This window comes from Diabrotica undecimpunctata, chromosome 8 (assembly GCF_040954645.1).
Source record: "Diabrotica undecimpunctata isolate CICGRU chromosome 8, icDiaUnde3, whole genome shotgun sequence".
Taxonomy (NCBI): domain Eukaryota; kingdom Metazoa; phylum Arthropoda; class Insecta; order Coleoptera; family Chrysomelidae; genus Diabrotica; species Diabrotica undecimpunctata.
In genome coordinates, this window is record NC_092810.1 from 130,031,458 (window position 1) to 130,056,821 (window position 25,364).

Here is a 25,364-nt window from a genome sequence, read left to right on the forward strand (position 1 = left end):
GTCTTCAATAAATAGATGAAGTACCACCTTCTTTGTCTTTTATTTCTCCACTTTGACCGAAAAACTCACCACTCTTCGAGTGTTTCTTAGTTTGTATATATATATATATATATATATATATATATATATATATATATATATATATATATATATACATTATATATCTTAATTATAACAAATTCATATTCTTTCGATAAATTTATAAAAATTGCAAGTTAAGTTGACATTAACTAAATGTTCAAAAGACTGGGAATACCATTCGACGTAAACAGAAATTGTAAGTATATAAATATATTGCACAAAAATGTTAACGACCTACAAAAATGTATTTTAATTTATTGTTCATGAATTTTTATTTGTCTAATTTACATATAAATATATAAAAAAGATAACCTAACTAGAATGCAACAATACAAAAATGATTGTGAAAAGCGTGGTATTTGTAGCAATTTTGTTGACGGCAATTATATTTGAAGTTTATGCAGACGTAAGTTATAATAATGACTTTATTTATGGTACGAACTTTATGATATTAATAGACAAGTTTTAATAGAATAAGTTTTTTTTTGTAAAAGTAAACGTTTTCCACAATATTTTCTATTCTATATTAATTAAAAGCAAGAAGATCGTCATCATAATCATAAACTTTTAAACGCCAACTTTTTCATTTTGCGAACACAATAAAAAATATGTTGGATTCAGAACATATTGAAATATTTAGAAATATTGTAATAAATATGATTTCTGTAATTCCCATTCTTACTTTCTATTAGCTGAGATGTTTTTTTACAGTATTTATCTAAAAATTGCGTAAAATAACGTCAAAATTCATGTCACTTGCTTTTTTGTTCTATAGTTGTTGCTACGAGTCGATATGTAGGTTCTGAAAAAATAGTTCCGTGAAAAAGTCACTTAATCTATAAATTCAAAGAATGTATAGATTGAGATTTAATCAAAAGTGTGCTGCAAATACTCAAACACGATTTGTATAAAAGAGCAGTACATCTTCCGATCGGGATCCAGTCGTCTTACACTACTAGCCCCGTTAGACCTTGTTGGCTTGGTATGCTACCACGCTACCTTTGAGTTTTATTATTTAACCAATATCCTACTATCGTCGAAGACGTCGAAATTCAAGAATAATTATCAAAAGAATAGTTATTCAATTTAGAAGTTAAATCATCAAGTGTGCAAGATCCGGCGTGTCGATTACAAAACGCTTCCTGGCAGTAGAACACGACTTTCTGAGATAGAAAAGACATTGGTCTTAGAACTATTCCAAATTGTGTCGAACTGACCACAGCGTTATTTGGGCCTGTCACGGTAAAGAGCGAATGAAAGTCCCGATGGGGACTTGTAATTGCTTTTCCGATCAGGTTGAGCTGCAATAACACTTCGTCTCCAGAAACCTTATGCAAATAGTAACTATAAGAATTACTGTTAGCGAAAGGTAGCAATACGAAGCGACTGGCAGCAGGAAGAGTCGACATTGCCGGCATTCTTGTGCCTCTCTCGGGGAGAGGGAACGCGGCTACACGAAGTGAGAAGGCCAAAATCTCTGTGGAATTTGAGGTATACACTACACATCAGAATTCTAACACAAATTAAGTCATTGTAAGAAATATTGTCTGTAAGAAAGCTCGAACTGTTAGAGAATTCTGATTGCCGGTGGCCCCTCACCTACCACAAAGGCTCGGCGGAACTTCTTGCCCGTAGAGGCCGGTATCTCAATTTAACTCCCTGAAACGAAGATGGACTCTCGAAACCTGAGATCCTCTTCAAGAGCGGCGGTCGTAGATCGTCCAGAAACCCTTGAAAACCAGGAGAACGCTACGGCCGAACGACAATATATATATATATATATATATATATATATATATATATATATATATATATATATATATATATATATATATATATATATATATATATACTTTTTTCTTTTTGGGTGTGGTAGTCAATAAAAACAGAGCTTTGCTAAGGCGTACTATTCATTTTGAATCCATGCTTTCGGTGGTTTTTTGCCACCTTTATCAAGGTCTACAAAGAAAATTACTATGTTGTAACAATTTGAATGGTGCCAAAAAAAGGCTATAAAAAACTATAAAAAACTTACCCGAATGTAAGATTCGTGGCAGAATCAACAACGTTAAATAACATGATATACTGAAGTTGCAACTAAACTTTAAAAACTACTGTTAAAAAAACACTTTAAAAATTACTAAATACGTTAAAAGTTAAAAACAAAATGAAGGACGACATGTTAAAACAGTCGTCGCTGCAGGCTTGATTTCAGTCACATTTCACGAGCAGAAAGAGAACGTGGGTGGACAATTATTGTTTAAATAGTTAGGAAAAAATACAAAAAAAAACAACTTTGAAATTAACGTCTCACAAAATACTGTTTATGAATTTTGAGTACTACCAACTGTATTACCAACTTAAAAATAAGCGGGAAGTTAAAAATGTTATTTATAACATAAGCAATCGAAAGAAAATAGTATTTAGTAAATAGGTTTAGAAAAAATAATAACTCAAACAAAACAAAACTAAATTAGTAACTGAAGTTTGATCACAAGTATTCAATTAATTCTGAAATTTTTAAAAAAATAAAAGAAACAAAGAAAACTCTGAGATGCAAAATAGCTCAGTCAAAAGTCAATATAAAATTGTAAATTTTGCTGAGATTCTGGATCTCAGATCTCTTATTAAGATTGTTATTATCACTCTTGCTGATATGTACCATCTCTAAGAAAGTTCTCTTAAATTTATTTTTCTCTCTGGCTAATATTTTTACATTGTTGAAATCTATCTTATGGTCTAGATCGATAGTATGCTCTGCCAAAGCACAAGTAGGTTTGTTTAGTCTACAATCACTTTTATGAGAAATAATACGGCTAGAAAGATTCCTTCCAGTTTCACCAATGTACGTGGATGGACATTCAGTACATTGAATGCAATAAACAACATCTGTAGTCTCTAGAGTGGTTAGGGGTTGTTTTATTTTGCTATACAGCTGACGTATGGTTTTGATGTTCTTGTTAGCTATTTTGATATTCTTAAAGTCTTTAAAAATCTTAGTGAGTTCAACGGTTAGTTTTGGAATATATGGAAGGGCATAAAAATACACACTTGTTAAAGCTGAATTATTTTGTGCTGAGGGCACTGATTGTGACATAGTAAGTCTGTTGTTTCTATTAACAAAGGGAACAATAAAAATTAATTTATTAATCAGTCTTAGAGGATATGAATTTTCAACAAAAATATTACGTAAGAGGTTGAGATCATGTTGGAGATAATCCGGATGAGATAACCTTTTGACACGTTCTTTCATCGCTAGGACTAAATTAGTTTTTATCCTCGGAGGATGGTGAGAGTGGTAGCTTATGAATCTATTGCTACATATGGGTTTTCTATACCATTGTGTTTTCACAACATTATCCTCACATCTATGCAATCTCATGTCAAGGAAAGGAAAAGATCCCTCCCGCTCCTCCTCGCACGTGAATTGCAAGTGTGGGTTTTGTTGGTTGAACACATTTAACGTAGAATGTATGGAGTCTGCAGGTAGTGCCAAGATTAAGTCATCCACATATCTCTTTATGAACGGTATTTCAAAATTGATTTGTTGCAAACAATCTTCAATCAAGTCATCTAAGACATAATTGCACAGTATTGGTGAAATAGTGGAACCCATTGGAGTATCAAAGACTTGTTTGTAGTAACAGTCATTAAAAATAAACACATTAGAGTCAAAAACAAAAGAAATGAGTTTTTTGATATTTGCTAAGTTAAGGGTTGTGTGCATTGATATGTCATCCCAGTGTTTCTCAATGCTAACCAATATTGTGTGTAATGGTAAATTAGTGAACAGAGACACTACATCAAAACTAACGAGCTTATAGTTAATGGGTAATTTTAAGTTATTAATAAAAGAACTGAAACTGAAAGAGGCCTGAATGCAAAACTCATTGTTATTATTGTATGTTTCTGTGAGAATATTAGTTAAAAAACTTGCTATGGTGCCATTAGGTGTACCTATTGAGGACACTATTGGTCTCATAGACAGAGTAGGTTTATGAATTTTTGGGAGAGCATAAAATCTAGGAGCAATTGCATTGTAAATTTTCAAAGTTTTACCAACTGATTGATCCATTTGATTCTCCTTTACCAAATCAAAAACTAGTTTGTTAGCCTTTTGTTGCATAGTACACACGGGATTATTGTTCAACTTTTTATAATATTTAGTGTCGGTGAGTAAGTCTTCACATTTTTGTATATAGTCCCTAGTGTACATTGCTACAGTGACATTGCCTTTGTCGCTCTGGACAATCTTAATCTCAGGGTGATGTTTCAAAAAAGTTTTACATTTGATATAATATTTATTTAAGAAATGGTCTTTTTCATCTTTGTTGAGAAAATTAGTAATTATATTAGTGCATTTGGACCTTAGAATACCCTTATCGACATTCTCAATTGGTCTTAAAATGTTTTCAATGTCTGCCAACAAAGAGGAAACTTTAAAATCTTTTTTGTTAGGAAGCAAAGCGAACTTAGGGCCTAAAGCCAACAACTTTTTAACTTCTACAGGAAATTCTAAGTCTGTGAGGTTTTTAAACCAACCCTCCCTGAAATCAATACTGTCAAAACTATCTAATCTGAACTTATTAAATTTATTGATATTGGTTCTCTTAATTTTATGAAAAAGATTGTTATAAATTACTTGTTGCCTACGTTTGAACTCAACATATGTGTAATAATTAAGTATAGATTTTGATTTGGCCTGGAGATCTTTTAGCTTATTTTCTAAATGATTAATATCAGCAAAAGTAATCTTAATTTCTAAATTGAGAATATTTTTTCCAAACCTTTTACTAAGTCCTTGAGCACGAAAATCTATCTCTCCTCTCCTATGATGGAGTAAGTTGTTCACATTTGTCAAGCTGTTCGTGATATGGTTCGGAAAACAATCTGCATTTCGACACTTAATTAAAAAAGTCTTTCTGTTGCTTAACGCTGCCAGTTTGGTGTTCACATTAGCCCATTCCTTTAGATACGACACAAGTAATGGTCCGTATTGGAGTCTGATGTCCTCATAAAAAACCCATACTACAAAGTAAGAAAAAGTAGTCCAAAATTTTTTGACTAGTTTGGAAAAACTAGTCACTACCACACCCAAAAAGAAAAAAGTATTTACATATATTTTTTCCAAACTAGTCAAAAAATTTTGGACTACTTTTTCTTACTTTGTAGTATGGGTTTTTATGAGGACATCAGACTCCAATACGGACCATTACTTGTGCCGTATCTAAAGGAATGGGCTAATGTGAACACCAAACTGGCAGCGTTAAGGAACAGAAAGACTTTTTTAAATAAGTGTCGAAATGCAGATTGTTTTCCGAGCCATATCACGAACACCTTGACAAATGTGAACAACTTACTCCATCATACGAGAGGAGAGATAGATTTTAGTGCTCAAGGACTTAGTAAAAGGTTTGGAAAAATATTCTCAATTTAGAAATTAAGATTACTTTTGCTGATATTAATCATTTAGAAAATAAGCTAAAAGATCTCCAGGCCAAATCAAAATCTATACTTAATTATTACACATATGTTGAGTTCAAACGTAGGCAACAAGTAATTTATAACAATCTTTTTCATAAAATTAAGAGAACCAATATCAATAAATTTAATAAGTTCAGATTAGATAGTTTTGACAGTATTGATTTCAGGGAGGGTTGGTTTAAAAACCTCACAGACTTAGAATTTCCTGTAGAAGTTAAAAAGTTGTTGGCTTTAGGCCCTAAGTTCGCTTTGCTTCCTAACAAAAAAGATTTTAAAGTTTCCTCTTTGTTGGCAGACATTGAAAACATTTTAAGACCAATTGAGAATGTCGATAAGGGTATTCTAAGGTCCAAATGCACTAATATAATTACTAATTTTCTCAACAAAGATGAAAAAGACCATTTCTTAAATAAATATTATATCAAATGTAAAACTTTTTTGAAACATCACCCTGAGATTAAGATTGTCCAGAGCGACAAAGGCAATGTCACTGTAGCAATGTACACTAGGGACTATATACAAAAATGTGAAGACTTACTCACCGACACTAAATATTATAAAAAGTTGAACAATAATCCCGTGTGTACTAGGCAACAAAAGGCTAACAAACTAGTTTCTGATTTGGTAAAGGAGAATCAAATAGATCAATCAGTTGGTAAAACTTTGAAAATTTACAATGCAATTGCTCCTAGATTTTATGCTCTCCCAAAAATTCATAAACCTACTCTGTCTATGAGACCAATAGTGTCCTCAATAGGTACACCTAATGGCCCCATAGCAAGTTTTTTAACTAATATTCTCACAGAAACATACAATAATAACAATGAGTTTTGCATTCAGGACTCTTTCAGTTTCAGTTCTTTTATTAATAACTTAAAATTACCCATTAACTATAAGCTCGTTAGTTTTGATGTAGTGTCTCTGTTCACTAATTTACCATTACACACAATATTGGTTAGCATTGAGAAACACTGGGATGACATATCAATGCACACAACCCTTAACTTAGCTAATATCAAAAAACTCATTTCTTTTGTTTTTGACTCTAATGTGTTTATTTTTAATGACTGTTACTACAAACAAGTCTTTGGTACTCCAATGGGTTCCACTATTTCACCAATACTGTGCAATTATGTCTTAGATGACTTGATTGAAGATTGTTTGCAACAAATCAATTTTGAAATACCGTTCATAAAGAGATATGTGGATGACTTAATCTTGGCACTACCTGCAGACTCCATACATTCTACGTTAAATGTGTTCAACCAACAAAACCCACACTTGCAATTCACGTGCGAGGAGGAGCGGGAGGGATCTTTGCCTTTCCTTGACATGAGATTGCATAGATGTGAGGATCATGTTGTGAAAACACAATGGTATAGAAAACCCATATGTAGCAATAGATTCATAAGCTACCACTCTCACCATCCTCCGAGGATGAAAATTAATTTAGTCCTAGCGATGAAAGAACGTGTCAAAAGGTTATCTCATCCGGATTATCTCCAACATGATCTCAACCTCTTACGTAATATTTTTGTTGAAAATTCATATCCTCTAAGACTGATTAATAAATTAATTTTTATTGTTCCCTTTGTTAATAGAAACAACAGACTTACTATGTCACAATCAGTGCCCTCAGCACAAAATAATTCAGCTTTAACAAGTGTGTATTTTTATGCCCTTCCATATATTCCAAAACTAACCGTTGAACTTACTAAGATTTTTAAAGACTTTAAGAATATCAAAATAGCTAACAAGAACATCAAAACCATACGTCAGCTGTATAGCAAAATAAAACAACCCCTAACCACTCTAGAGACTACAGATGTTGTTTATTGCATTCAATGTACTGAAGGTCCATCCACGTACATTGGTGAAACTGGAAGGAATCTGTCTAGCCGTATTATTTCTCATAAGAGTGATTGTAGACTAAACAAACCTACTTGTGCTTTGGCAGAGCATACTATCGATCTAGACCATAAGATAGATTTCAACAATTTAAAAATATTAGCCAGAGAGAAAAATAAATTTAAGAGAACTTTCTTAGAGATGGTACATATCAGCAAGAGTGATAATAACAATCTTAATAAGATATCTGAGATCCAGAATCTAAGCAAAATTTACAATTTTATATTGACTTTTGACTGAGCTATTTTGCATCTCAGAGTTTTCTTTGTTTCTTTTCTTTTTTTAAAAATTTCAGTATTAATTGAATACTTGTGATCAAACTTCAGTTACTAATTTAGTTTTGTTTTGTTTGAGTTATTATTTTTTCTAAACCTATTTACTAAATACTATTTTCTTTCGATTGCTTATGTTATAAATAACATTTTTAACTTCCCGCTTATTTTTAAGTTGGTAATACAGTTGGTAGTACTCAAAATTCATAAACAGTATTTGGTGAGAGGTTAATTTCAAAGTTGTTTTTTGTATTTTCTCCTAACTATTTAAACAATAATTGTCCACCCACGTTCTCTTTCTGCTCGTGAAATGTGACTGAAATCAAGCCTGCAGCGACGACTGTTTTAACATGTCATCCTTCATTTTGTTTTTAACTTTTAACGTATTTAGTAATTTTTAAAGTGTTTTTTTAACAGTAGTTTTTAAAGTTTAGTTGCAACTTCAGTATATCATGTTATTTAACGTTGTTGTTTCTGCCACGAATCTTACATTCGGGTAAGTTTTTTATAGTTTTTTATAGCCTTTTTTTGGCACCATTCAAATTGTTACAACATAGTAATTTTTTTTGTAGACCTTGATAAAGGTGGCAAAAAACCACCGAAAGCATGGATTCAGAATAAATAGTACGCCTTAGTAAAGCTCTGTTTTTATTGACTACCACACCCAAAAAGAAAAAAATCGGTTGCCTGTAAAGTCGGTTTTACGGGCGAAGATTTTACGTGACAACGTCTTTTTCTCGGTAGAATATTTATTGATATGAATATTATTAAATTGCAGAATAGGAACAAGGAATTGAATGAAAATAAGAATTGCACAAATTTTAACTATAGAAATATATTTTGTTTACTAAAACATTGTACATGTAAACTTAAACTTAACTAATTTCTATTTGAGTGATTTTGTTGAGGATAGGACGATGATAGGAGAAATATGAAATGAAAGGAAGTGTTTCTGCTGTAATGTGTTTTGAACGCCAAGAACGCTCGAGAAAGACAGAGACACAAGCACGGAAGTACGCACCGATTCAACGCGCCTAATTCTCTAGTGCTGCGCGCGCAGCGGACAGATCATGTTTGAGTGGGAGAGAGACGCAAGGCATTCGCCGGTCCGGCGGGCCTCTCTCTCGTTCGGTGACTCACTGTAACAGACGTGAGCGGGCGTTACACTTTTTCATGAATGACCCCGAGCCACAACCTAATTTAAGACGTTGTCACGTCAAAAAAGTATTTACATATATTTTTTTAAAACTAGTCAAAAAATTTTGGACTACTTATATATATATATATATATATATATATATATATATATATATATATATATATATATATATATATATATATATATATATATATATATATATATATATATATATAAACAACTTAAAATAGTCTGCCATGCAGACGACGCAATACTACTCTCTCAAAGTTAAGATGATTTAAGACGTATGCTGCACCAATTTAATATAACCGCCAGAAAATTTAACATGTTAATTTCCCCAACAAAGACAAAATGCATGGTTATAACAGGAAATTTACTAAGATGTAAACTGGAGCTGGAAGGTCAGATAATAGAACAAGTGATGGAGTTTAAGTAGAAGTACAGATATACGACATAGATGCAAGGTGGAGAACATCAAAAACTGGTTAAGAAATAGAAGAGTAGAATGGAACGATCATATAAGCCGAATTACAACAAATAGAGTAGTAAAGATGGCAAGAGACGGTTCCCCAATAGGAAGACGATCAGTAGGAAGACCACGCAAACGATGGAATGACAACTTACTGGAGGCACATTCATTGAAAAACAGACAGAGTCATGTCTATATAAAAAGAAGAAGAAGAAGATATATATATATATATATATATATATATATATATATATATATATATATATATATATATATATATGGTTCAAGGATGATAATTAAATTGATAATTTATGCCAGATACTTTCTTTTCATATCAAAACCGCATAAGCAGTCATTCCATATTTTTTAGCTTCAGTTACTTTCAGAACAGTTTTAAGATATCTCTTTATATATATTTTAATATTGTCTTCTTCTTTGGATGCCACGTTTGGGTGCCCTAAAGTTGGAAATTAGGTTGTTCACCTGAATAATTGTTCGGCACTGCGTATTTCTGTCCAATCGCGAATGTTCTTAAGTCATGACATCAGCTTCCTCTGCAGCCCTCGATTTTACCTTTCATGATAAGGTGAATGATCTTATACCAGTCTCGTCTAAGAACATATCGTAGCTATGAATTCGTACTATTATTATAATAATAATAATTACATACGGCATTTTTAGCGGGGGGAATCTTTCGGTAACTAGTATCGATACATACTAGCTCATGGAGACAGACTGACCAACGTGCCCTCCGAAACACGGTGACGGCTCATATAATTTTTAAAAAAGGAAAATGTCGCTATTGGTGGCTAGAATCGCATTCTTGCGCTCTGTCTTAGAAAGAATGTATCTTAGTAGCTGAGATACGTCTGCCTACTTTGTACCAATAGTTTCTAATGACTCCTGCAACAGTTTCCTTTGACTCTTATGGTTTAATATTTATCTGCGATTCTTATATATCTTATAATTAATGTTATGCTCTTCTTGCAATTAATGAATAGGTAGTTATTTTTTAATAATTAAAACATGTTCAAAATTTTTTTCTCTGAATTAAATTTTATGATTGCAGAATATTCAAGTGGTAACAAATGAAGGTACCATTTTGGGAAAAACATCGTTATCAGAAAAACTTAATAAAACAATACATATGTTCCTTAGTATACCATACGCAGAACCACCAAAAAGATTCGAGGTAAGTCAGTTATTTATTGATATCGATTTTTTTCTTATAATAATTGTTTCCAGCTGTCTATTCCAAAATCTACTTGGACAGGTGTTTTAAATTGTACGTTTGAAAGAGCCCAATGTTTGCAAACCCAGGGCAAAATAGAGGGTTCAGAAGACTGCTTATTTTTAAGCGTTTTTAGTCCAAATGTAAGTAGAGTTATTTTGCGTCTACTGTTCACTTTTACGATTAAGTATAATACTCAGTGACATTAGAAGTGTTACACCCAAAAGGAATAATTTCTTGAAATTTTAGTTGTATCTATAAATTTTTTTGTGAAGAGACCGATTTGTGAAAACTGGTTCGTATAGAAATTTTTAGTTATTATTCCTCAGTCTAATAATTGTATTTAGTATAAGAAAATGCCTCGTGTTCGAAGATACCAAAATTGCCACCAAGTTAGCGATTTTGACCTGGGTAAAATTATTACGTATATGGGTTTGTCGTACCGCGAAATTGGCTGTCTTGTTAATTGTAGGACAATGACGGTTATGCGTGTCTGTCGTGTGTTGACAAACGAAGGTAGAGAAATACGAAAAAGACCAACTGGTCAACCGAGGCGTACCACAGAGCGTCAAGTTAAGCGCTTTAGATTACTGGCTCTGCGAGACCGTTTTGCTACTACGCGTCAAATTGCTGACTAATGCTTTAAAATAGTACAGTAGCAGTAAGAGTATTAGTTTGGAGTAGTGCAGTAGTAGTAAGACAACGCGCGTCCCCAGATTACTCGTCAAACTATAGACTTTCTCCAAGAAGCTGGCGTTATTGTTTTGCCGTGGCCGCCCCGTACTCAGAATTTAAATCCTATTGAACATGTATGGGATATGATGGGAAGGAGACTGTTCACTTTGTATCATCCTCCACAAGCTCTGGCATAGTTAACTCATGAAGTTCAAGTTGCTTGGAACGAGGTGCCACAAGCAGACATCGATTATCTCATTTTGTCAATGCCTAGACGTATATAGGAGTGTATTTGGTTACGTGTTCGCCAAATACATTATTAATTTTTTTTATTGCTTGTTATTGCAAATTCTTGACAACGTTATCGTTTCATTCTTGATGCAAATCTACCATGTTGCCAAAAAATTAAGTGCAAGGCATTATTACTTCTGGGTGTAATACTTCTAATGTCACTGAGATTTTTATCGTCAAAAAGCTTTCATCTAATTCATAATATTAAACTTCATACTATCAATGCTAAATATTTTCATTTTACAGCTAAACGGAAAAGCTCCCGTTCTTGTCTGGATCCATGGCGGCGGTTTCGTTTATGGAAATGGATCACTAATCTCATTTTCACCCGAGCTGTTCATAGAGGAGGGTCTAGTAGTAGTAGGTATACAGTATCGTCTAGGCATATTCGGATTTATAAGTACGGGAGATCTGTCCTGTCCAGGAAATTTGGGACTAAAAGACCAAACTCTTGCTTTACAATGGGTCCAACGGAATATAGTACATTTCGGTGGCGATCCTAAACGCGTAACAATTTGGGGACAAAGTGCAGGTGCAGCGTCCGTTGCCCTACATTTAACTTCTGCAAGATCTAAAGGTACATTTTAATTACAATAATATCTGTTTCGTGATGATATATTTTAATGTATAAGCCATATTATGGCTTTGAAGCTACTTTCTTTCTATACTAAAACAATTTTTAATTGAAGGTGATTACTTGGCAACATCGCACCTAAAGAAGCCCTTAACGATAACTTTTCAACGAAATCATATTCCACTTATCAATTTTGCAGAGGCGTACCAAAAAAAATTTTAATTATTTATTTAAACACATAAATAATTACTTAAAAATTAAATCTAAGACCGATATAATTATTAAATTATCAAGTGTCTTTTAACAGGTATCTTATAGTTGTCTAACAAAATAAAGTAAAATTTTATACTTATTAGAGAGTACCTAATACAGAACTTCAAAAAACAGAAAATTTTGGAAAATACCATTTTTTTCATTAGACTAAAAACAATCTGAAATTTTAACATACGATTTCGTCTTTACACATCATTCTCTATTTTTAGAATTGATGTGTGCTGTAAACGTTATATTTGTTTTTTTTTAACTTAATTTGAAAATTTGCTTGTGTTTATTTGTTTATATAAATATAAAAATAAATAAGAAGTTTATATAAATTAAAATGAAGTAAGCTAAACTATTATTAGATTAGAAAGTATCTGATCTAGAAGATATGATAATAATTATTTGTGAAGTATCAATAAAATCGGTTATTGCAGGTACATATGAAATACAAGTGATTGGGAATTCTGACGATTCTGATTATAATATTCCTTTGAACCACAGATTAAACGTCCAAAGAAAAAACCAGGCAAAAATGGTAAATCCAAATGTGTCTTAAGTTGTAACAACAGATACTCATTCGTGCTAATTAGTAATTCAACATCAGTCTGATTGATATTTAGACAATATAAAAGCCAACCATGAAGGCAAGTCATATATTGAAGTTTTTTCACTCTTATTTAATAAAAAAGTAATTGAGAGCATTCTATATTTTATAAATATTTATGCATTCCAGAATAACCGTCACGAATTTGAAATGAATAACATAGATTTAAAAAAAAAATTTAGCATATGTATATTATCTGGTTTACACTCTCCTTCAAGTTGATATGCATTGTTCAAACGATGAGGATAAAGAAGTGCACATTATAAGAGAAAGCATGAGCCGACATAGATTTATATTTATAATTTATAATAGTGAAAAATCCGCTACATCAGTGTCAAACTTAGTACATGGACGTCAATCTAAATTTGCTTTACCAGATGAAGCCAGATTCGACAATATTGGACATAACAAAAAGATACGTTAGTGCAAAAATGTAGAATGTGCAAAAGTAATACTATTTATTTGTGTAAAAGGTGTAGAACGCATCTACACCTCGAATGTTTCGAAAATTTTAACCTTAAAATTTAATTTACATTTAAGATACAATATGTTCCTTTATTAAAAATTGTACTGTTTTCCTTGAAAATAAGAAAAAAAAAATATTTTTGGTTGTAAATTAGTCTTAATTTATGTGTTTTTAATCCAATCTAATCAATTAATTGTCAAATTTCTCCGTGTATATTAAGCGGCCGTTAATGGGTTAATACTATATAAAGAATAAACTTGCCTCAAATTTACTTAACTTACCTCAAAACTATTTTAAAGTTAATAATAAAGTCTATTTAATAAATATATTCCCAAGAAATAGAACACACTACGCCTATGCACATATATAATCTGGAAGGAATAAATTAAAATATCATATTTCTCTTTATTACCATTCTTTCTAAGAACGTAAATATATATATATATATATATATATATATATATATATATATATATATATATATATAGACCAGCAAAATATTGATAAATTTACTGATGTTTCAAACTATTCCGGTAAGAATTTACGGCTGAAATTTTGCATGGTTGCCGCTACCGTTTAGTTCAATTTGTAGATTAGTCACCTTTAATTGAAAATTGTCCGACTATAGTAGTATGTAACGTTGTAATAATTATAAATTGTCTGAGACTTAAGAAATCATTTTATTACACATATATCATCGACGTTTTAACTCGAAGAAACTATTTTCAAATAATTTAGCAGTATACAATTTACGAATTTGATGTTGATGTTAAGAGAAACTATATATTAGACCCAATACTTACTTTACATAACACAAGAACGGCCGACCACTGCCAAATGACCATTTACGTGAGACGTGGGTCACCTTGTGGTTGATGGTTAGACTAAAATGACCTTGAACTTGGACTAAAAGTTGTCTTCACGATTTATGAACTCATTACAAAATGTATCCCGACTCCTCTTGTGATCCTCAGTCAAAAAAGTTTACCCCGAAAACACTGTCTCTTCGCTGGCCTTTCGAGCTCTGGCGACAGGAGCTTCTCTTAGATAATTTACTAACATCTCATCTTTTTGCTCTGTAGAGATCTTCTTCACGGTTTAGTTAACCACCTAACCGTGCTATAGAGTGAACATGATCACATCTTTGTTTGATTTTCCATATGCACGCTTACGTTCAAATCTGCAGCAACTTGCTTTTGCGACCAACCTTCGTCGAGAGCAATTGCTTTTGTTTTTTGCCCGTGATTTAAATGCACTCTAGGCATTTTGGACGCGTCTATTAACTTTTTATTTTATTTTTCAATAAGCGCGAAATTTTTGACAAGCACTTTTGACATTTAGCAAATCCGTAAGACATTGCGATTTTAAAGTATTACAATTTATAAATAAAGTTGTAAACTATTCAATGACCGCAGCTGTACAAAATGAAGAACAAACATTATCAAATTGTTTTATCTTCTAGGATTATTCAGTGGAGCTATTATGAGCAGTGGTGTTTCTTTATGTTTATGGGCATTATCGAGAAAGGCAGCAGAACTAGCTCATCAAACTGGAGCTGTATTAGGAGTAGGATCAACAAATTCCAGCGTGTTAATAGAAAATTTAAAAAAAGTTGATTACAATAATCTACTAAATGTCTCAAATAATTTAGCTATAGAGGTAAATATGTTATTTTTATTCTAAAACATTTATATTGGTATCTAACAATAATTTTGTAGTATCCAAACATACAAATATTAGAACAGCCAAGCAGTGTTATGTCGCGAAGGATAGTCTTGAAATAATTCGCCAACACACTATAGGTGCACTATAAGAAGAAGATTTACTGTACCATGAATGGCTAGGATGGGAGACGGTCCATTTATATAGTCGATAGTGACATAACTTACTGACGTGGCGGTTGGGGTGCAGATTCTTGACGGCGGGAGTTGAATTTGTAGACGTAGATGCTTTATTATGACTGGGTGTAACGATTTCATTATTTTGATCACAACTGCCCTAAATTTTGAATTCTCCTGTGTCATGATATTTCTGTTCCATCCTAAAATGTCCCGCTTATATTTCGTCGAATTAAGTCGTACTTTCAAGTGTTCAAGTATTTTATGTCCTCTATATTAGTCATCGTACATCGAACGTATAGCCAAGTTGAAATGGAATTTTTGCAGGTCACATAGCGAGACTGAAAGACACAAGATGGACCGGAAAACTAATTGACTGGCGCCCACGAGAAGACAAACGCAGCAGAGGACGACCACCAACACTCTGGATGGACGACATTAGACGAACATTCAAGAAATGGCAACAAGAAGCACAGAACCGTGAAGAGTGGCGAAAAATAGGAGAGACGTATGTCCAGCAGTGGACAGAAGAGGTTGCATGATGATGATCATGATATTACCCATCATTATCATAATCAATGGCGTTACAACTCTTCGTCTTTTTATACTATTGATTTTCATGTTAGCCGTTCCTATGCCACCATTTCCCATTGTTTCAAATTATTTTAGATAAGAATTTGATATTGTTTATAACGTAATTTGAGTCCTTTTTAAATCTCCGGTTAAGATTTATTGGCGCCTACTTAGCTTATCAGTTTTGGAAGATTTCGTATTTCTTTTGTTTCTGTAACACCGTTGTCTGTTTTTCGTATTCCTACTCACTTCCGATGCCTCTGATAATGAGCAACGAAACCTTCAATACGTGTTTGTGTCGCGACCGACTTATTACCCTCTAATAATAATTATTATTCTTTGTTGTTTCTAAAAGTATAGGTTCTTCATGTTGAAGACATCTGAGTGCCGTGATTTCTTCGATTGAGAGTATTTGGTCATTTTTCGATCTCTGTGGCTTCTTGAATAATTATTGGTTTATATAACGAATATAGGCCACAATTCGGAAATTGTCAAACTGAATTTTGTGGCCATTTCTGAATTATCTGTGAAGATAATATTGGCCAAACGCTAAAACTGAATAGTAAATTCGGAAGAAAATCGAATGTTCATAAATCATAATTTAGATTCTTTGATCGGCTTGGCTTATATAAAATTGTGGGCAATCTGCACAAGGAATTTAATAAGTTTTGTTTATTTGAAATGTGGTCTTTGACGGATCGGACACTAAGTTGGAGAATAACGTGTTTATTAATTATTACACCTTAGTTTTTATTTTGTTTTTATTTTATAATACCACTAGTTTTTAGCCTAAAATTACACTGAATAACATAAATATTAAATATTTTTATACTTATAGATGTTTTCCAAATACCCATTAGCTGGAATTCCGTTAGGACCAGTAATCGAAGTGCCACATAAAACAGCTTTTTTGACCGTAAAAAGCGATAAATCACTATTATCTGGAGAATTTACTAGGGTTCCCCTACTATTAGGATATACATCAAATGAACTCGAAACTATGGCCCAAGGTAAACCTTAAATATACCTATATGTAGCTATTAATTGTATTAGGTAAATTTTAAAACTCTAACATTAATCTAGTGATACAAAAATCTATAACTACCGTCATATTCGCAGATAATACGTTCTACTCAGCAGAAGAAGATAGAAAATCCTTTGGTCTTAAAAAAAAACAAAAGTAAAACAAAAGCTATGGTAGTAAGCAAACGTTTAAGATCATGCAGAACTTTTTATAGGGAATAACTTTTTTTCATAAAACTAAAAATGAAAAATTTGCCGACTTATAATTAAATACGCTATATATGTTAATATTATACTAAAATTTATAAATAAGTTCATTAAATGTTAGATATCATTTGTCGAAGGCAGTCTGTCTTATATGTCTACCTTATACACTTGGATGTGAATGCAAAGTGTGAAGACATAATTTCAGTAGTAGATTCCAATTTATTGGAGAATCATAATATTAGTGTACTATAATGCACTGCAATGTTCTATAATAAACAGTGTCCTCATAATTGATACAGAAATATCTTTCTGATAGTATATGACTACATCGTTATTTATTAGTGTGGTCTTAATGTATACTGAAGGTTTTAATGTTAACATTTTATAATTATTGCGGTTTGTACAATAGTTTATACAGAATGATATTCTATGTATTTTATTGTACACAGAATTTTTAATAATTTATCTATTAAATATTGTCATGAATAGCGATCAAATCTACCACGTTATCGGCTGTCCCGAAATATAGTCATTTTAAATGGTAAAAAGAATCATAATTTAATATTTTATACCTCTACTACAAATTTAAGTGCATTAGTTGGTGCTGACAATATTATCTCAAGTGAGTAGAACATCGTTTCGTATTATTTTTGTAACAACAACAAAATAACGTCTAAATAATACCTACAAAAAATAGACAACAAAAGTTCCAGTTGGGTCTTGACCAGTTTTTTGGACCGGCCACAGGACCGGCTTAACTTCTGATCAAGAAAATTAATAAAAATGACTTCATACAACAATAATACTACTCACAACGCCACTAAACACAGTTACTCAGATGTCGTAAATTATTTTAAACATCCAACAAAACAACAAGCAATAGTCATTTCCAGCATTGAAGGTACAAAAATCCATAATTACGTCGTAGCCGTTGGATCACTAGTGGGTCCAATTAATGTACTTTTTGCCTCTAGAATTGCTAAGATTAGGATATGCATATACCTCTCTTCAAAAAACACTGTTGATGCTCTACTTTATTCTTATAAATATATTGAAATAAATGGATGTCATAAAATAAGTCGAAGTAAAAAGATTAATTTCTCCAGCCAGGGACTTCGAATATCTAATGCATGTCCTACAATCCTGAACGAAATAACTGAACAAGAATTACAAAAACTTGGTATTCACACTGTATTCAAAATGACTTTTCTTCGAGTAGGTATGTCTGAAAGTGAGTACGGTCATATTCTGAGCTTTAGAAGGCAATCATTCATTACACCCCTAGAAAATATGTCTATTCCTGACTCTTTTACCATAACTCATGATAATACTTCCTACCGGGTATTTCTCTTTATAGACGGATACAGTTGCTCCAAATGTAAAACCATTGGTCATCAAGAATCAGAATGCGCTCACATTTTAAACCAAACTAATTCAACTACCCTCGTACATACAGAATCACCAATAACCTTAAATAATGCAGTCAATTCTAAACAGCTAAAAATACATTACATATTATCTCCTGAAATTAACGAAGACAACCCAAAAACCGATTCATCCGTTTCTAATACCCCTAAACAATATAAACCAAAAAAGAAACACAAAACCTCTTCCAAAACCTCTCGCAAAGATGTCATTCACTTCCTAGAATCCATCAAAGATAAAATCTAAAATAGATCACCTCCATTTATACTAAATTTCAATGAAATATATGATTTTATGGAAAATGTTTTAAACTCTCAAAACCCTTAATTAACTTCTAAAGATTACTCCAATGAACCAGAGAAACTAATTCACATCCTTAATGTTGTTTATTGTTACATACAAAATTCTAAGTTAAAAAATAATATCACCCGACTAAAGAAAAAAATAAACCCCAACCCTTCTTCAGCTGACGAAACTGACGAATCATCACTACAGTGATGCCTCTAAAGCTCATGACGAACACGCTGCTGCATCCTTACAGGCGAGATCATAGCCATTTTGGAAGCCTTAGTTTTCTTCAAAACGCGTAGTGAGAATAAATGTGTCATCATCACTGACTCATTAAATGCTCTATTAGGTGTAAAACAAATATACCCTACAAATCCAATATTTCGGGCTATAAAAAATGAGATAAATATAATTCAATCAACTCGAAAAGAAGTAGCATTTATCTGGGTACCATCGCATGTAGGAATAGCTGGAAATGAGAAAGTGGACAACCTAGCAAACACAAGTCGAATAAACTCACAATACACAACCAAATCCAGAAATTACCCATTCTTCGATCTCGAACATATGGCAAGACTACTGGAAAGATTCAAGAACCAAACTATATGAGATTTATCCCCTTTTCTAGACCATCTTGAATAATCCATCCAATAGAAGGGACCAAGTAATAACTAACCGACTAAGAATTGGACACACTGCACTGACCGATAAATTCTTAATCAACAAAGAATCTTCTCCAACCTGCAGAAACTGTTCTCTCCCATTGACGGTGAAGCATATTCTGATTGACTGCCAGTACCACGAAGAAACAAGAACAAAATATGGAATCTCAAATAACATCAAAACCACTTTAACCATAAACACTGACCATGTAATAAATTATTTCAAAGATTTACGTTTATATACATATATTTAATGTAAATAAAATGAACTCTTGTGTAAATTACTCCACTAATAACCCTGCGTGGTTGATGTGGATTATATGTTTTTTTCTAAATAAAAAAATTTTTTCATAAATCACGGTATTTTATGCTTTATTTATATTGTGACTAGTAATCAAGTTTTAACTTTGAGTATAAAATCGTGTCTTACGTCTTGGTGATATCGAAGAATACTGCGAGGATCTCTTGATTAGTAGCAAAACCTTCGTGTATTTCTGACTCTAAATCTAGGAAGTTGTCTACGCATGACCTATTTCGACGGATGCCACTTTGCTGAGAACTGAAATCTTTTTCTAGTTCTGAGTATCACAATAGTCTTCTGTTTATAATTTTTTCTAGAATTTTGCATGATACAATTGAGTAGGTAATCAGACAATATGAGCCTATTTGCGGTCCTTTGATTTTTGAAATGAACTTTAATTATCTTAACCGTTTGCATACTTTTTATTTTACTTAATTAATTTTTTTTATTGAATAGAAATATTTTATTGCAGAATTACTTTCGGGTTCGGTATCAATATTTGATCAGCAACCAGAGAAATTTGTACCAGCAGATATTATTTCCAACAAAAATTTAACGGAGGCAGGACTTAAAATTAGAAAAGAATTTTTGGGAGATGTACCAACTAGAAAAATGGGTAATTCTTTAATTCACGTAGGTACACATTTTTTAGTTTTAAAAACTCGTTTTTAAATTAATTCGTCAACAGAAGGTTTTTCTTGTATTTTATTCAAGAATTCTTGCTCCCTTTAAGGCTAAGGTGGAAGGTAGAGGAATTCAAATTTATAGATGTGGGTAAAAAGTTTTTCACTTTTGGCACTGTGTGGCGATTTCAATGAATAACTCCTCAGTCCATACAACAGCATAAGCTTTATTTAAAGCTTTTATATGTTTAATTTTGAGCAATTGTTACTGCATATTAAGCGGTTAAAGTTGAAAAAAGTTATTTTTTGAAAATATATTTTTTTAAAATGCTTATATAATAGGTCCATTTTTCCAAAAATATGATAATTTGTTTATCCCATGATGAAAAGAGTAAGAGGATATACCTTAAAAAAAATTACAACGTACTAGTTTAAGGCGCACAGATTATGAGTGCTGTCGTCACCTTCAATTTAAAACGAAAGTTTCTACTACCAATAGCAGCCGAGATAACTTCGTTCTTAAAAAATTACTGACATGTTATATATAAAAATTAAGAAATGAAATTGACAGCATTCGATACTCAATGATCCATATTTTCAAGAAATGTTCACAGTGTTAAAAAAAAACACTTTTTATCAAACATGAATAATAAAAGTGACCTGCACAGAGACGGCGAAGTTATGGAGGTGAACTAATCTCTCTCCTTGCGGTATCGCAACCAAATTGATTACGGAACTTTAAATCGGTGTAGCTCGGAAACATTTTTAATATCTGGGTAAAAAAATTACCCGATTTAGATACTTCTCTTTATTATTAACTGACTTTTACGTCCATTCTTAAATTTTAAATTTTATCTTACAAAAATTTACATTTTTTTAACATTTATGATATTTTTTATAATTAATCTTATTTACTAGCATTTTGCTTATATATAAATAACCTAAGATAAGGGTACACACTGAAAAATATAATGACAATACTACATGTGTGAAATAATAAATAGAGAAAATGTATACTTAAAAAAATGATAATTTTATTCAACATTTTATTAAAAATCACTAAACCATTTTACTGTTTTATTTTTAGTTGTTTAATATTGACCAGTTTATTCGACCTGTCCATAGATTTGTCGCTGATGTTAGAAAATATGTTCTTAACACGTACTTATATCAATTTAGCTACAAAGGAGATATTGAGAAGGCACTTGGTTATAATTTTAGCGGCAAGTATAATTGTATTTAAAATATTTGTAAAGAAAATTATGCAAACAAATTTTTTATTTCAAAGAAGTTACGTAAATATGATTTTTTCTGTTTTTTTTTGAAATTTTTTTTTTCAAATTTAAACTTTTATCTTAGGAGTATATCAATATTATTAAGGTAAATAACTATTAATATTTTTAGGTGTTGTTCATGCTGAAGATCTCTACTATTTATTTAAAGCTAACTTGCCGTTTTCTAAGAGAGATTTGGCTGTGAGAAGCAAGATGGTTAAAATGTGGTCCAATTTCTGTAAATACAGGTAGGTTAGGTTAGGTGTGTTTTGTTGTCGGAATTCACGTTTCCTTTTGCACGAGATCTTAGGCGTATGTCATTTGTTTTTAAATTTGTTGTTAAGGAATCTCTGCCGACTGGTTCATTTAAAAACAATTTCATAATTACTTCATTGCATTAAATAGTGATAGAGATGTAAGCAATAACTTTAGTATTCTTCATTATTTTTGTGTTAAGTAGTATGTACTTTTTCCAGCGGTTTCCTAATCTATTTATCATATGCGAAAATTACTGCCCTAATGTCCTTTAAGCCTTGGAATGTACTTTTACCTTAACTATTTTGTATAAGGGTTTTCTTAAACGACAATATCCAGTCACCATTTCGATCACCGTTTTAATATTTCGTTTATAAAATTGTCCGAGAGTTTTTTATTAAATTTTTTTAATTACTTTCTTGTCTGGATTTGCCTTTGAGTTGCTCTCAATTTCTTTTGAAGATTCTTTGGCAGGCACTTCCAAACCTCATTTCTTATAGCATCTTTGGTAATGCCACACAAGGATTCTGGGCCTACAAAGGTTTCTTTCGATCTTTGTTTTGCATACATATGTATCTGCTCGTTCATTTTCAGTAGTAATATCCCTAGGACATTGATAACAGACGAGATAATTTCATGACAATCGAAAGCTCGTTCCTTGGTAACAGCACGAAACCGAAGGCTGAGTGCTGTTACCAAGCAACGAGCTTGAGAAATTATGAGGCATTCATCAATGTCCGAGGGATATTCGGCGAATAATTTTTCGAAAAAAAAAATCATAACTCAACAAACGAAACATTTATTTATTAAAAGTACAGTTAGTGAAAGTACAATTATTAAAATTTAATTTAACATTAGATTCGTTGCTGTTTATACTTTAAATTTTTTCTTTGATTAGCGCATTTATACTTTGAACATTCTCATTGCCGAAACGTGAGATTTTGAAATTTATTTGGATGAAGTTGTCAAACTCGATCGTGTTGTCATAGGGATTGAAAATTGCACTGAATGCAATTGTCAGTCTAATGTTGACATGATTGGGTGAAATTGTTCCACATGACACAAAATAACGAAATTTGAATGGTTGTTAGAACAGTCGAAAAATTATCACCAAAACTGCCGCCAAACTATATAAATTCAGATTGGGGACACCTGTGTCAGCCTCTGAACATAGTGTTTCTTTACTATTCAAGGCTACTGTCATATTTAAAAACGCTTGTCTTCGTAGGGTGGTGTCGTCTTTTTCTAGCAAAAAAAATGAACCTTATGTAACTGTTAGTCGTATCACTGATATGTATAGCCTTTAATTTCAGCCCCAGGTTTTACTTACAAATCGTCTGCAGATAGAGAAGAATAGCGAAGCCTTTTGGTTAGGTTGTTAATATGGGTGTATCTTCTTTACCTCATTAGTCTTTTCTAGTTCCTCCCCAAATAATTTTAGCTCACTCAAACCGTAGAACGGTTTACAGAGAGGTTCTACTTCAGACAAAAATTTTCTATGTAATGAAGTTATCGCATCTGATACGCAATATTACTGAAAAATTTTCACCTAGTCACGACGACAATATTGTCTGCAAAATCCTGGAGCTAGATTCGCTGGTTGCTAAGTCCATGAATCAGGTTATCAATGATTGGTGAACATTGGTGAGTTCCATAATGTTGGTTACAATGCATCTTCATACGTATCTATGAATATTTTTCTGTTATGAAACATCTGACTAATATACTGCGTGTTGTGTTGATGATCTTCATCCTTATCAGTGTATTGACTCGATAAAGAAATTACCAAATGCACCTTTAATGTCTAACAATGCAGTAGTAACGATAGTTTTCTGGTAGAGACTTCTTTCGAGTTCCAACACCAGATTGTGTAGGGTGGTTCCATCTGATTTCCATGATTGATAAGCACGCTACTGCTAGTGCATCGGTTTATTATTAATTATTCAGATCATCAGTCCATTCTCATTCTCTGTCAAGCGTGCGACTCGAACTACAAATCTAGTAAACTCTCAGTGAGCCATCATTTTAACAAATTGACCATTTTTTTAATTTTGCATTGAATTTTTTTACTTTTTTTTAAATAAAACATATTACAATATACAAATAATATAATAGTTATATGGACATTTATGATTTTTTTAGTAAACCCATTCCTTTGCCAACGTCAAGCTTGGACCACGCCATTTGGTTACCTGCATCAATCGCTCCACGTTCGGTATTATTTAATATCGATTATAAGAATGGATTTATTATAAACCCGTATTTAAAAGAATTAAACTTTTATGACAAACAAATATATGCTAAATATGGACAAGGAGTATACGACACTTATTGACCCATTAAACAAATATAACCAATTTTAAGCTACGAAAGATTTCTGATTCTTATTTTGCACAATACCAAATAAAAATTTTAAGATGTTTTAGAGATTTTATTTAAACTAATAATATTACCCAATGAAGCTTCAATATATACTGCCGAACTATCAGCTTTATTTTTTGCGTTAAAATATATAGCCTCTATTGGTATGAATAATTATATCATTCTGACCGATTGTAGAAGCATTATGGACAAACTCACTTCTATCAAAACCACAAAAAACCTAAACCATATTAAGATAGAAATAAAGAAGTTACATTATGATATTATTTCCGCAGGTAGCTCGATTATTATTTGTTGGGTAAAAGGACACTCTGGAATATTAGGAAATGAAGAAGTCGACAAATTAGCTAAATCTGCAGCTTTAACCAAACATAATATAAACAACATACTTCTTCCAGTAGCAGACATAGATAATATCAGTAGAAACAACTGCAAACAAAGATGGCAACGTTTATACAACCAAAGTACAAGTGGAATAAAGTTTGGAGCTTGCCAACCAATAATACCCAATGAGAGATGGTTCAAATATGAGACAAATAGGTTATTTATAAAAACAATAAACAGAATAAGATCAAACCACGCACTCACTCCTGCATACAAACACAGCATAGGTATTACTGATAACCCATATTGCTCCTGTGGTAAAGTGGGAGATCTGCAGCACTTTATATTGGAGTGTGGACAGTACAAACAAAGTATCAAAATGATGTATGAAAAACTAATTGAGCTAAATTGTTCATTGTCTGTCAATTTAAATCTCGATGTATCTACGAATACATAAGATCCTGTAAATTTAAATTATAAGTAGTTTTAGGTATTCAAATCAAAAATTGTAAATATGTCAAAAATTAAATGTGTATACCAACATATTACTTCCTGTAAATTTATATTATAAATAGGCTTAGGTAATAAAATCAAAAATTGTAATTACCACAAATAGTCTGGCTAATTGGCTATGCCAAAGCCATTATACAATAAAAAAAAAATAAAAATAATATTAAACAAGAAAATATCATCAAATAAACAAAGTTTATATAT

At 32.0% G+C, this 25,364-nt stretch overlaps 1 protein-coding gene across 1 annotated transcript; it reads left to right on the forward strand.

The window, feature by feature from the left end:
* The first annotated feature begins 403 nt into the window (after positions 1-403).
* Positions 404-24,359, forward strand: LOC140448014 (juvenile hormone esterase-like). Its single transcript, XM_072541053.1, has 10 exons — positions 404-487; positions 10,443-10,565; positions 10,619-10,747; positions 11,817-12,147; positions 14,938-15,134; positions 16,725-16,896; positions 20,265-20,425; positions 21,503-21,638; positions 21,820-21,937; positions 24,087-24,359. Exons 1-10 carry the CDS (start codon positions 419-421, stop codon positions 24,277-24,279), a joined length of 1,629 nt encoding a protein of 542 aa, XP_072397154.1. The 5' UTR covers positions 404-418; the 3' UTR covers positions 24,280-24,359.
* The last annotated feature ends 1,005 nt before the right edge of the window (positions 24,360-25,364 follow it).

What these genes read in the sequence shown, in the direction of transcription:
- LOC140448014 (XM_072541053.1), top strand. Translation starts at nt 419, where the DNA reads ATGATTGTGAAAAGCGTGGTATTTGTAGCAATTTTGTTGACGGCAATT. An exon ending in TATTTGAAGTTTATGCAGAC is followed by an intron (nt 488 to 10,442) that starts GTAAGTTATAAT and finishes TTATGATTGCAG; the next exon opens with AATATTCAAGTGGTAACAAA. An exon ending in CAAATAATTTAGCTATAGAG is followed by an intron (nt 15,135 to 16,724) that starts GTAAATATGTTA and finishes TTATACTTATAG; the next exon opens with ATGTTTTCCAAATACCCATT.